Source organism: Narcine bancroftii, chromosome 4 (genome assembly GCF_036971445.1).
Source record: "Narcine bancroftii isolate sNarBan1 chromosome 4, sNarBan1.hap1, whole genome shotgun sequence".
Lineage (NCBI taxonomy): Eukaryota > Metazoa > Chordata > Chondrichthyes > Torpediniformes > Narcinidae > Narcine > Narcine bancroftii.
This window is the reverse complement of record NC_091472.1, coordinates 13,051,966-13,065,998: the sequence shown is the minus strand read 5'-3', so window position 1 is coordinate 13,065,998 and position 14,033 is coordinate 13,051,966. Positions and strand designations below refer to the sequence as shown.

General features: G+C 40.8%; 1 protein-coding gene across 10 annotated transcripts in view; it reads left to right on the top strand.

Moving 5' to 3' along the window:
- Nucleotides 1-14,033, top strand: part of LOC138760334 (homeobox-containing protein 1-like) — a 127,245-nt gene that overhangs the window by 90,876 nt on the left and 22,336 nt on the right. For all 10 annotated transcript variants that reach the window (XM_069930778.1, XM_069930775.1, XM_069930780.1 and 7 more), the window contains 2 exons: nucleotides 7,462-7,572; nucleotides 10,207-10,360. In XM_069930778.1, coding sequence (XP_069786879.1) covers nucleotides 7,462-7,572; nucleotides 10,207-10,360 — 265 coding nt within the window. The remainder of the gene's footprint in view (nucleotides 1-7,461; nucleotides 7,573-10,206; nucleotides 10,361-14,033) is intronic.

The following is a 14,033-nucleotide window of genomic DNA, read 5'->3' as shown; positions in this document are numbered from 1 at the left end:
ATACTGTGAGGTAGCCTAGACAGACTAGTTTTGAAATCTCCATTTCAGGTGGTAGGAAAAAAAGATTTGTATCAGAAATGTATGCATTATTGTGGAATAAAATGCTTAAGCCAGATTTACCCCAGGTACATGATCCTTTTATCCAGAACCCTTGGAGGATAGTGTGTTCTGAATTTTGAATTTTTCCAGATTTCGGAAGCCCACCCAAATTGTGCTGCCATCCCCCACAACCGCCGGGCCTCCCTCAAGCGCCAGTCCCTCTGCCGCCTCCCCAAGCACCAGCCGCCTCTCTCCCCACTTACTGGATTTTGGAGCTTTCCAGAATTTAGAAGTCCGGATAAAGGATCGTGTACCTGTACATCAATTATATTTAACTCCTAAGAAATTAATGATATATAATTTACTTTCTATGGATTTATGTTTTAGATGCCAGAAAGAAAAAGGAACATTTTTACATTCAACATGGTCTTGTGAAAAAGTGAAAGTTTCTTGGATGTGGTTTAAGGAATTTTTACAAAATATTTTTAAAGTTAAATTCCCAATGGAACCATCAATATTTTTGTTAAGTAATATTAAAAAGATTTGATTGGAATTAAGATTAAATATATTTCAAATGGTATTCTTGAGATTAGCATTAGCTGTTGCGAGAAAATATATTGCGATTACTTGGAAAAATTATATAGAGTTGAATTTATTTCGATGGCATACAGAATTAAGATCCTGTATACCATTGGGAAAAAATAACATATAATTTACAGGATTATTTTTTTCTATCAGAAAGTTTGGAACCCTTATTTGGATTATATGGGTTTAAAATTTTGAATACTCCTGCCTTAGTGTGGTGAAATGTCTCAATCCACGATATTTATCTATGTCATTATAGTTTATATCTCCTTTCTTCTTTTTCTTTTTTTCCTTTAAAGGAGTAGTTAGGGGGCAGTTTGGGGGTTGTTTTAGGTAAGGGGTATATAAATGGGGAAGGTGTTTTTTCTTAGTAAGGTGGGGTTAGAGGGGTTTTATTTTATAACTTGTATTAATTTTATGTATCATGGTTTAAATTTTAAATAAAGTATTAAAAAAAAGGATTTTACGCGCCATCTTCAGACAACAATCTTAGTAAATCAAAAGCCTCAACTTCCTATTGTTCAGTGAACAGACTTAGTGTGAGTGTCATTCTGGTTAGAATGCTCTTTAGAGACAAAAAATCCAATTTGCAGTAAATTGAAGAGATGGTTAATAGCATTAAAATTTAAATACACTTAACCCTCTCCCTCATCACTTCTCAGCCTTATTCACTTCTACTCTCCCACCTATTTCCACCAATGACCTCTTAGCTGTAGACCTGTGATCCTCCACCTATCCCTTCCTCCCTTCACCGACCTTTTAATTCAGGCACCTGCTTGATTTTGCTTATACCTGACGAAAGGCCCAGGCCCAAAACGTTGCTCACCCTTTACTATCTATGGATGTGATGTGACATGGCTTACTCCATCATGTTTGTGTGTTGTGTGATTGTTTTGCTGTTGGACAGAAGGGGCTCAGTGATCACCAGTTTTTGAAGACCTCTGCAGTGGATTCACATTGACTTCTTCCAAATAAGCTTCTTGAGTTTTTCCTCTGTTTACTGATTAAATAGTTCTATCTTTATTGTTTTGTTTTTAGGGCTGGCAAAACCTAATGCTGGTCATTCATTCATTTAATTTACAGCCATTCTCTGTTGTCCATTTACTTGAGGCTCCTGCCCTGGAAACACTTACCTAACATCCCATGCACGTCTTTCCTTCCTTTGTATCTTGGTCCTGGGCCATCCATGGTTTAATGGGTTCATAATTGTTTTGTTATTTAGATTTCCTCATTTTGTCTATGACAATCTCTTTCAGCTTAGTTTTATACACCAAAGATACGATGAGTGAGAGGTGATAAGCCCATTCTTACTTTATAGTTTAGCGTTTTTAATGTATGTAGCTTTATTTCTATTTCATTCAGTCTTAATTTAATAATGTAATCCTTTTCATTACACTGGACAATTTTTTTTTAAAGGTTTGCTTCCGGAACAAAAATTGGGGTTTATGATAGACAACTTCAAACTGAACGCAAAGATAACTTTAGATTTGCTGTATCTTGTAGGAAGTTGGGGAAACATTAAATAAACTTTTATTGAATTTAGCATGTTTAATGGCATTATGATGTTGACACATTGTGTTAGTTCAACAGACCTATAAATGTTCTTCCACTGATTTTTGTTTGTACTCAGCATCTGATGCCTCTCGTGTCAGTGTCCAACAATAGTTGCCCTGGTACCGTTTTTCTGTGGTTGCATTGTCCTGGTGAAACCTTTCACCACTTTCGTCACTGACTGCACCAAGATCAGCAGGGAAGACGTCCAAGTGTGAATGCAGAAAATGAATTTTCAATGACATGTTGCACTTCATGGTTTTGTCTGCTTGAAGTAGACTTGAAAAAAGACAGGAAATCACAAAAATAGGTTATATCTAAAAAAAACAGCTTTATAGGAAAATGTTAAGGTGATTTTCGTGATCAGCAGCTCAAAATGCATAAAATGCCCCCAAAAGTGTTCAGGAAATAAAAATCTTTGTTGTCCAGTGTTATCAAATTAATTCGCATTGCACTGTTTGTGTGCGTGTGTGCGTTTTTTTTTGGTGTGCTTGTGTGTAGGATTGATGTTGTTTGATTAAAACTGCATTACCCATGCCTGATGGACAGATTTTAAGATTGGTATACAAGAACTTGAGGACATAGATAAGATGAATGGACACAGTCTTTTTACAGGTTAGCGAAATCCAGAACTGGAGAGCACAGATTTAAGACATCAAATAGACCTGAAGGGCTACTTTTTCACCTAGACAGTTCAGGATATGTGGAATGAACTTGCAGGGGAAGCTGTAGGGATGAGTATAATTAAAAGATATGTGGATAGAATATGGGCCAAATGCAGGCAAATGGGACAAGCTTGGTTAGAAAATCTGCTCAGCATGGACAAGGGCCTGTTTCAATGCTGCATGTCTCCATCCCATATGAAGAATGCAGTTGCCCTGTTTGCTCTATACCCTACTTGAGGTAATTTCCTTGTAATTTAGATTAAAATTTTAAATGTCTCTTTTAAACAACTCTTTGTATTAAAATATAGGATCTGATGGATGAATCTGTGAGTTGCACTGGAACAGCAATGCAGTACCAAGAAAATGAATGAATGTACATTTCATTATCTAAAATTGATGCTATCATTTAGGGGTGACAAAAAAAACAATGCTGAAAATGGGAACGGTGTACTAAAAGTGTTGGAAATTGTACAAGTCGGCAACATCTATGCAGGGAAAAGAGTTTTTCATGCATCACGGCCTGGGTTGAAAAATAAAATGGCCAGAAACAGGGCAGAGGTGGCCAAGTTAATAATAGGCGCTGATCTCCTGCCAATTGAAGACCTGAGGCCCTGCTTCAAGAAGGCAGCCATCCCCACCATCCCCCCCCCCCCCCCCCCCCAATCGAAGACTGCCATCACCCTGGCCATGCTCTCTTCTCACTGCTATCTTTGGACAGAAAGTTCAGAAGCCCGCAGAGGTCAAGAACAGCAGAATATGGTTGACACAAAATGAGCTCAAAGATTTAGATAAAGGGGAAGTGAGAATGGTGTTGGGCAAGGAGCAAATGGGAAGATCTGTTACAGGTAGGAATGTAGGAAAGATTTTTGCTGATAATGAACAATCACCTCATACAGCAAAGCAAGAAACATCTTAAAAATGAATAAAAATTGGACACTATTTAAAGCTATCGCTTATTTTGATATATGCAATGTTTTTTTTTAAATCAGGCTGTGAACAAATTAAGCTATAATTATGGCTTTACACCATTTACACATCTCTTTTTGATCTTCATCCTTTCGCGTTTTACTCTGTATCTGAATGACTTTTGAAGGTTTTAATTAAATTTCTTTTTAGTGTGACTTGTTGGCCAGGACTTTGAATCAGACAGGTTGGATGCAGAATAGATTTGCTTTTATTTGGGCAATGTGTTCTTGGGGGTCACACAGCATGAAAATAGGCCCTTCACCCCATCTTGCCTGCATTTGGTCCATATGCCTTTTATCCCTTCCTATCCATGTATCAATCCAATTTTTTTCTTTAACACTCTTATAGTACCTGCCTCAACCACCTCCTCGGGCAGGTCATTCCATACACCCGCCACCCTCTGTATATATTAAAAAAATGTTTTCCTGGTGATTTTCATTCCTCCTTAAATCTCTCCCCCTTCCTCTAGGACAGTGGTTCCCAACCTTTTTTATGCCCCGCACCCCTAAAAAATTTTAATATGTTCTTGCACCCCTTAAAGTAATAATTTATTTAAGAATAAAGGTGAAGGTGACCAAAACAAATTTGTATAATCAATTTTTAATAATATAGAAACAAAAATGAAACCTATGGAAAAGAAAAAATATAACAACAAATTAAAAGTTGCATAAACCCTACAAAAAAATTAAATTTCCATCATGCATGAAATTTCTTTTAAAAAATTGAAGAACTAATGTTCAAATGTTCTTAAGCCAATTTAAATTTAATGACTCTTTTGTTCCTGTTTATTGCTTAAGAGTTTCGTGGCACTTTGTGGCTGATAGCAGTCCACGTGTCTGCCTGGGCACCCAAGCAATTTCTAGATTTTGTCTTGATTGACAAAAGGGCCCTAAATCCAGACTCGCCTAAGTATGTCATCGCGAAGGGGATGAGCACAGTTAGTGCTTTTTCACAAAGTCTTGGAAACATGTCCATGGCCGAACACCAATATTGTTCCAAAGTTTGGCTTTCAAACTGCATTTCAAGAACACGATTTGTGCGCAGTTCCATAAGATCTTCCTTCAGCTCTTCTTCATCCGACATATTATCCAAATTGAAGGAATATGGATTTATATTCCATTCTTCAGAAGTTACCAGTTCTCCTCCTCCAAAATATCCTTTTGATAGTATTTCCAAATGATCCACAATTTCTTCACACACACTTGGAATTCGGGACTCATTGTCATCAACCATTTCTTCGAGTGATGGAAAATTTGAAAGATTCCCTCTTTTAACTCTTCGACACCAAAGATGTAATTTTTCTTTGAAAGTATTTAACTTTTCGCAGCATTTCAATATGTTTATGTTTTTCCCTTGAATAGATACACTCAGGTCATTCATACGAGTGAAAATATCACTCAAATAGGCTAGCATTTGGTTGAATTCTTGTGATTCCATTTCTCCGGGCAGTTCATAGTCACGTTCCTTCAGAAAAGCTTTGACTTCTTCTCGCAGTTCGAAGAAGCGCGTTAAGGCTCTCCCACTTGACCACCAGCGGACTTCCGTGTGGAAAACCAAAACTGAATGCTCACTTCCAAAATATTCACAAAGTGACTTGAAGAGGCGGTGGTTCAGAGCACGACCCCTAATCCAGTCTTCACAGAAGTGTCGGACCTTTTTCGACTTTGGAGGCAATGTTTTTGATGCCAAAGCATGTTGATGAAAAAAACAGTGGGCACCTTGCAAGTGCGGAATCTCTTGTTTCATCAGTGCAAAAAATCCTGATTTATTTCCTAGCATACCAGGGGCACCGTCGGTACACACAGAACCAATAATTTGGATATCTAAGTCATATTTTGCAAAGAAGTCCTTCACACACTGGAAGACATCTTTTCCTTTTGTGGTTGTTTTCAGATCTTCACAGAACAGGAAATCTTCCATTATGACACCATCGTGGACATACCTCACTAATGCAATGAGTTGACTGCAATTTGCAAAAACAGTTGTTTCGACTAATTGGAGAGAGATTTTCAAGGGACTAGCCCTGATATCTGTAATAACTTGGTCCAAAATGTCCAAACTCATCACCAATTCGGCTCTGAATAACATTATTTGATAACGGCACTAATTTAAGCTTGTTTGAGGCTTCTTTTCCCAGAACAATTGTTGCCATTTCTAATGCACGTGGTTTTATCACCTCTTCTGCAATTGTATGGGACTTCTTGGATTTGGCTACTTTATACGCCATGTGGTATGAAGCCATCAGCAGTGGTTTGCCAGCAGATATAAAACCTAATTTTGGAAGGGTTGCTTGAGAATCAAAGTGGGCCCTTTTAGCATTCAATGATCCAACATCATGGCCTGCAACATCTGCTCCAACGTGCCGGTTGTTGAAGTGTTCCTGCAACTTAGATGGCTTCAAATTTACGTTTGAAAAGAGAGCGTCACAAAGCATGCACTGGGGTTTTTGCAGATCCTCGGTTCCGGTGCAAGTGAAACCAAACTGCACATAATCATAACTCCATTTCCTTTTCTTTGACATAATGAAGGGTTAATTTATAATTTGCATAAGACAAATAAATAATAATAAATAAAAATCGAATGTAATTTGCTAAAAATCACGAAACAACAAGTTTGGCCCCCATTTTAAATGTCCCGATTTAAAAAAAAGTTATAGGGTGATGCCATTTAAAAAGAAACAGTGCGTTGAAATGCGCTAAAATTCATAGAGAATTTCATTCTATTGAATAGAGAAAGAAGAGGACATCCCCATCTTTAATTTGGACTTTTTAAAAAAAATCAATATTTTTATCTTGAATCTTTAGGACAGTACCCTTAACATTTCAGTTTTTTTGTTTATATTATCTCGCACCCCCTGGAATGCTATCTCGCACCCCTGGTTGGAAAATCCTGCTCCAGGACATCTGGTTACCAATTTTCATATTCTCGGCAAAATAATCTCTAAATTCATCTATTCCTCTCTTGATTTGTACACCTCTATGAGATTACCCCTCATCCTCCTGTGCTCCAAGTATAAAGCCCTAGCCTGCTCAACCTCTCCCTACAGTTCAGGCCCCGGAGTCCTGGTAACATCCTCAAATCTGCACCATCTCCAGCTTGACAACATCTTTCCATGGTACGATGACCAAAACTGAACATAATGGTCTCCAAAAATCACAATTAGTTTCATGAAGCAATGGCAGCCAATGCCAGGAATCTAACAATCGTCATTACCAAGATTGTTTGAAATGTAAAAGTAAACTTACAAACTTTATTTTTGAAGTTTACTCTTTACCACGCCAAAATCCTATCATACTTGTTGCTTCCAGATCATAAAACTGTCCTGTTCCAGATTTAATGTATTGAATTAGCTTCAGTGGCTGTGTTAGTCCCAACAAACGTGGTGAGGAGATGAAGAATTTGATGCCTCTTATTCCTTGTCCATTTTCTTCAAATCCATCCGGGAAAAATGTGAATGTGAGGCAGCTCCGGATCGACCTTGGCTATCCCACCCATGGCCTCGCACAGTGCAGGTATCCTCAGGAATGATCAGCCGTAGGAAGGCAACTGAGACCCTGTCACTGGATCTAATCTGATAAGAGTTGATGTTAAGAGCATTAAAGCCTGCAGCTGCACATGTGAGGATTGACGGGGAATCTGTTTTGTGTGGTTGCAGGGATGAGTCGAAGCTTCATTTCTCAATGGCTTTTACAGCAAGGACTAGACATGAGTGACCCCAAGAAGCGGACGCTGTACAGGTGGTACCTGCTGGAGAAGACGAGTCCAGGTATGAGGCAATTCCCTTCTAGTTAACACTGGAAATAACTTCAAATTTGTTGAATAACATAGATTGTTTGTTCTGGTATGTGCATGGAATTGAGAGTTGAGGTGAGATTCAGTTACAGTAGTTATTTGAATGTAGAATGAATGAACTATTGACATTATCATGGTTAGGGTGCAAGATTTCAGATACACCCTTCTCCATGAGTACACAACCACAGCTCAGGATGGGACTGCAACTATAGATACAAACCCAGGTTTGGCTGTTTATATTTCGTACCCACGATTAATTGCAGAAACACTGAGCTGAATCACCAAGATTGGCTGTATAGAATTCCATTGGATGATTGGAAAGAGATTAGGCAGGGATTAAAAAGGCCATATAAACCAAGAATTTGCAACAGGAAGCTTGCATTCGAGGACTATACAGGTATTGCAAGAAAGAGTTTGAGGGAAGTGGAATGGTTCACTTGTAGTGCCCGGGAATGAGTGAGCAAAGGTTGGATATGATTGAGGGGATAAAGTTGAGTGAGCAAAGACTCAGCATGTCAGGTAGCATTCCTGAAGTGAAATGGTCTGTCAAGGTTTCAGGTTGGTATCCTTTATCTAGAGAAGAACTAGAGTAAGGTTCTCAAGGACAAAGGAGGGAATTTATTCATGGAGTCTGAGGAAGCAGGGGAGGTATTAAACAAGTACTTAGTATCAGTATTCACCAAGGAGAAGCACAAGGAGGATAATGAAAGTAATTTGGAGAACACATGTTGGGGCCTTTTGAGATCCAGAAGGAGGTGATGCTGCATCTTTTGATGTTCCTAACAGATAATATATCAGGCTATTAAGAAAGGCAAGTCAGCAGGTTACAGGGGCCTTGTATTCTCACTAACAAGGCAAGGTTCTGGATGGCTGAAGTGTAGCCGATGTGCCTTTGTTTAAGAAGGGAAATGGGGATAATCAAGGAAGTTATAGTCTGGTGAGCTTCACGTTAATTGTAGGTAAGCTAATGGAAAAATTACTTGGGGAAAAGATTTGCGTACATTTGGAAAGGTTAAATTAAGGACTCTCAGCTTTGTGAGGGGCAGGTCACGTCTTACAAATTTAATTAAGTTTTTTGAGGAAGTGACAAAGATGGTTGATTGGGCAGATGTTGTATCCATGGACAAGTAAGGCATTTGACAGGGTCCCTCGTAGTAGGCTTCCTGCAGAAAATATTGGAGGCATAAAATAGACAATCAGAACCTTTCTCCCAGTGTCTTTGGGGGAGGTGGTAGAATTTAAAGTAGTTGTAAAGGTGTAAGTTTTTTTTAACCACAGAGTGGTTGGTGCATGGGCTGTCCGGGGTACTGATGGAAGCATATACTAGTGTTTAAGAGGCTTCTAAACTGGATCTGTGAAAATGCAAGCAGCAGAGTTTCGGTTTAATTTGGTCATCATGTTCAGTGTACACATTGTAGGCTGATGGGTCTGTTCTTGTGCTGTTCTATGAAATATAAACACACTGCAATGATTTTGAAACTGCCTTTGAAGCTTGCAATCAACAATAGGGTGAGGTATTTGCTGCTCAGGAACTAAAGAAATATCCTTCCTCTAAAAATAAAACAAAATTCTGGAAGAGCTCAGCAGGTCAAGCAACATCTGTTAAGGCAAACATTGGAATCAATGGTTCAGGATGAGACACTACAGCTGGACTGTCAGTTGTATAGCAATACAAAAGCTGGTGGAAGAGAGGCTAGTCAGTGATGGGTGGAAGCATATGGGGTGGGGATGATGGACAAATGGAAACCAGTGAGGGACAATTGTGGGAGGGAGGCTGGTCAGTGATTGGTGGAACCAGATGGGGTCAGAATGATGGACAAATGGAACCTGGTGAAGGCAGGGTTGTGGGAGAGTGGCTGATCAGTGATTAGTGGAACCAGATGGGGTGGGGTTGATGGACAAATGGAACCAGGTGGGGGAGGGTTGTGGAATGGGGCTGGTAGGTGAGTGATGGAAGCAGATGGGGCTGGAGGATGGACAAATAGAACCTGGTGAAGGAGGGGTTGTGGGAGGGAGGCTGGTCGGTGATTGGTGGAAGCAGATGGGGAGGGGTTGATGGACAACGGAACCAAGTTGGGGGAGGGTTGAGGGAGGAAGACTGATAGGTGATGGGTGGAACCAGATGGGGCCAGAATGATGGGCTAATAATGGAACCAGGTGAAGGAGGAATTCTGGGAGGGAGGCTGGTCGGTGACGAGCAGAAACGGGTAGAGCTGAGATGATGGGCACATTGAACTTGGGGTGGGGAAGTGGGAGGGTTGGAGGCTGGTAGGTGATGGATGGAATAAGATGACGAAGGGATTATGGGCAAAAGGAGCCAGGTGGGGGTAGGGAACCAGATGGGAATGAATAATGGGATGAATGGTGAAGGAAACGGGATGTGTGTGTGGGAGGAGGTCCCACAGCCCCGTTGCTCCTACAACCCCACAATGCACACTCGGCACAAAATAGAGACATGCACATTTTCCCTCAAGTCCCTACTTGACCTGCTGAGTTCTCTCAGCGTACAGTTTTCATTCTCGATTCCAGCATCTACAGTGTCTTTTATCTTCCCTGGATCATGTATTATGATTTTTAAGTGACTGTCTTGTACTTTTTTTTTGTGGAGGAGCCACCTTAAACATGAGGCCTGCCTCCTCCACCACAGAAGACCCAGAGTGGAAACAGTCGACCCCACCGAACGTTGCCACACCAGGCAACTTCCGGCTCCGCAGAGGCAGTCGCTTCACCTGGCGAAAGGAGTGTCTCACAGTGATGGAAAGGTACCTCCCCCCTTCCTCGTTAGAAGGAGAATCAGAATTTATTGTCATGAGGTGTCGCAAAATTTGTTGTTCTGCAGAAGCACAGGCGCAATGATCGCTATAAAATAAATAAATTAGTGCAAAAGCAGAGAAAGTGAGGTCGTGCCAATAGCTCATCATCCATTCAAAACTCTGATGGCGGAGGGGAAGAATCTGTTTTTGTACGACTGGGTGTTTTTCAGGCTCCTGTACCTCCTTTCTGATGGTAGTTCCTAATGGAGTGGAGACTGATGCCCATGATGTAGCAGGCCGAGTTCACAACTCTGTAGTCTTTTCGTGTCCTGTGCATGTGCTTTAAGAGTTGAGGTGAGATTCAGTTATAGTAGTTATTTGAATGCAGAATGAATGGACTATTGACAGTACCAGTATTAGGGTACAAGATTTCAGTTACACCCTTCTCCATGAGTACATAACCACAAGTCGGGATGGGAATGCAGCTGTAGATACAAAGCAGGTTTGGCTGTTTGTATTTCGTACCCATGGCTCATTACAGAGGCACTGAGCTGAATCACCAATATTGGCTGTACAGAACACCATTGATAGATTGGAAAGAGATTGGGGCAGGGATAAAAAGGCCATATAAACCAAGAATTTGCAACAGGAAGCTTGCATTCAAGGACTATGTAGGTATTGCAAGAAAGAGTTTGAGGGAAGTAGAATGGTTCAGTTGTAGTGCTTGGGAATGAGTGAGTAGGGACTGGATATGATTGAGGGTATAAAGTTGAATGAACAGAAAATTTGGAGGGACCCAGCATTCCTGGAGTGAAATAGTCTGTCAAAGTTTCAGGTTGGTATCCTTTATCTAGAGAAGAACTAGGGTAAGGTTCTCAAGGACAAAGGAGGGAATTTATTCTTGGAGTCCGAGGAAGTGGGGGAGGTATTAAGCAAGTACTTTGTATCGGTATTCACCAAGGAGAAGCACAAGGAGGAAAGTGAGAGTAATGTGGAGGGCATTGAGGAATGCAGAGGGACAGAGAGATCTTGGAATAACGGTTCATCGCTCTTTGAAAGTGGAATTTCATGGATAGAGTGGTAAAGAAGGTTTTTGGTGTGCTGGCCTTTATAAATCAAAAGCATAGAATATAGGAGTTTAGAAGTGATGTTTAGACTATTCAAGGCATTGGTGAGGCCAAATTTGGAATTCTGTGTGCAGTACTGGTCTCCAAATTATAGGAAAGATATCAATAAGGTAGAGTGGGTGCAGAGAAAATGTTGTCTGGATTGCAGTATCTAGAATACAAAGAGAGGTTGATTAGACTGCGTGTTTATTCATTGGAGCGTAGAAGGTTGAGGGGGCATTTGATAAAAGTATTTAAAATTATGAGGGGGATAGATGGAGTAGGTGTGAATAGGCTCTTCCCCTTGAGGGCAGGTGAGATTGGAACGAGGGGTCATGAGTTGAGGGTTAGGGGGAAAAGTAAAATGAGAGAGAGCTTCTTCACTCAAAGTGTGGCGGCTGACTGGGGTGACCTTCCGGAAGAGGTGGTTACAGCAACGTCAATTTTGTCATTTAAGATAAGGTTGGATAGATGCATGGATGTGAGGGGATTGGAGGGTTATAGGCAGAGTGCAGGTAAGTGGGACTAGAGGAGATCACTTAAATCAATGCGGACTAGAGGGGCCTGTTTCCGTACTGTAATTGTTATATGGTTATGGATAACACATGTTGGGGCATTTTGAGTTGAAGAAAGAAGTGATGCTGTGTCTTTTGATGTTCCCAGGGCCTGACGGAATATATTCCATGTTATTAAGAAAGGCAAGTCAGCAAGTTACAGGGGCCTTGTATTCTCACTAGCAACAGGCAAGGTTCTGGATGGCTGTAGTGTAGCCGATTGTTGTACCTTTGTTTAAGAAGGGAAATGGGAATAATCAAAAAAATTATAGTCTGGTGAGCCTCATGTTAATTGTAGGTAAGCTTATGGAGAGGTTACTTGGGGAAAAGATTTACATACATTTGGAAAGGTCTGGTTAAATTAAGGACTGTCAACTTGTGAGGGGCAGGTTTCGTCTTAAAAAATTTTTGAGGAAGTGATAATAGTGGTTCATTGTGGTCGGGCAGCAGATGTGGCATTCATGGACAAGTAATGCATTTGACAGGGTCCCTTGTAGTAGGCTTCCTGCAAAAAATATGAGAGGCATAAAGTAGACAATCAGACCTTTCTCCCAGGGTGTTTGAGAGAAGGGAGGATGGTAGAATTTAAAATAGATATAATGGTGTACATTTTTCCACACAGAGAGTGGTTAGTTTGTGAAATGTAAATGTCGTGGAGACTGATGCCCATGATGTCGCAGGCCGAGTTCATGGCTCTCTGTAGCCTTTTCCCTGTCCTGTGCACTGGCACCTCCATACCAGACAGTGATGCAGTCAGTCAGAATGCTGTCCACAGTATGCCTGTGGAAATTTGCAAGAATCTTTTGTGGTTCTTTGTTTTGTGCAGATGTTACAATAATGTACAGCCATCGTTGTTTTCTTTGAGGTAAGGCAGGGGTTGGGTTGTCAAGATGTGCTGGTTAGGAAAATAAAAATGACTGCACCCTCTATCCTCAAGGATCCTCACACCCAGGCCATACCTTCTTCACACTGCTATCACTTATCAGAACATTTACGGTAGCAGCTCCACAGAATCATCCCCAATTCTGACAACAGCTTGAAAGTTGTTTCTGTGGGTTGTGCAAGCCCAGGATCTTATCAATAAAAGTGCAGAAACTCCACCCTTAAAATGTATAAGACGTGCAAAGGCTGTCAGGGGTGATACAGATGTTATCCTTGAATAAAGAGTGTCAAAACTGTGGGGTATGATCCCAGGATGAGACATTAGTGACTTAGATTGGTTGATGTTCAATACCCAATAAAGTCGAGGCTAAGATCTGGGCATTATGGGAATTGAGGCGTATGGGAAAGAAAGTGGACTTGAGGTTCAGCCTTGGTCTAAAATGGCAAGGTGGAGTTGAGGGACCTCTTTTTTTTTCTTATTTTTGCTATGATGTAACCCATAAACTTTAAGACACCTTCCTAAAGACATCACTGAAGATCTGTCCTGGGGCTTCCATGTTGATGATATCACCGAAGATCTGTCCTGGGGCCTCCATGTCAATGCAATCATGAAGAAGGCTCGCCAGCAGTTATATTTCTTGAGCAGTTTGATATTTGATATGTCACCAAAGGACCCTTGCAAATTTCCACAGGTGTACCGTGGTCAGCATTCTGACTGGTTGCATCACTGTCTGGTATGGAGGTGGTAATGCACAGAACAGGAAAAAACTATAGAGCGTTGTGAACTCGGTCATTGCCTTCACGGACATCAGTCTTCACTCCCTGAAGGACATCTGCAGAGGCCGATGTTTCAAGAAAGCACCTCCACCACCCAGGCCATGTCCTCTTCTCACTGCTACCCTCGGGAAGGAGGTACAGAGGCTTGAAGAAGAATGGTCAGTAGTACAAAAGCAGATTTTTTTCACACTGCCATCAGATGCCTCTTCTTTTGCATTCATTTATTTATTTAAAAACTTGTTGATTACAACGTTTGCTCTGTGATGGTGCTGCAAAACAACAGATTTCATGACATGTCCATGATAATAAATTCCGATTCTGACTAATAGCTGATCATATTCCCCATTGGATCAGGTTATAGAC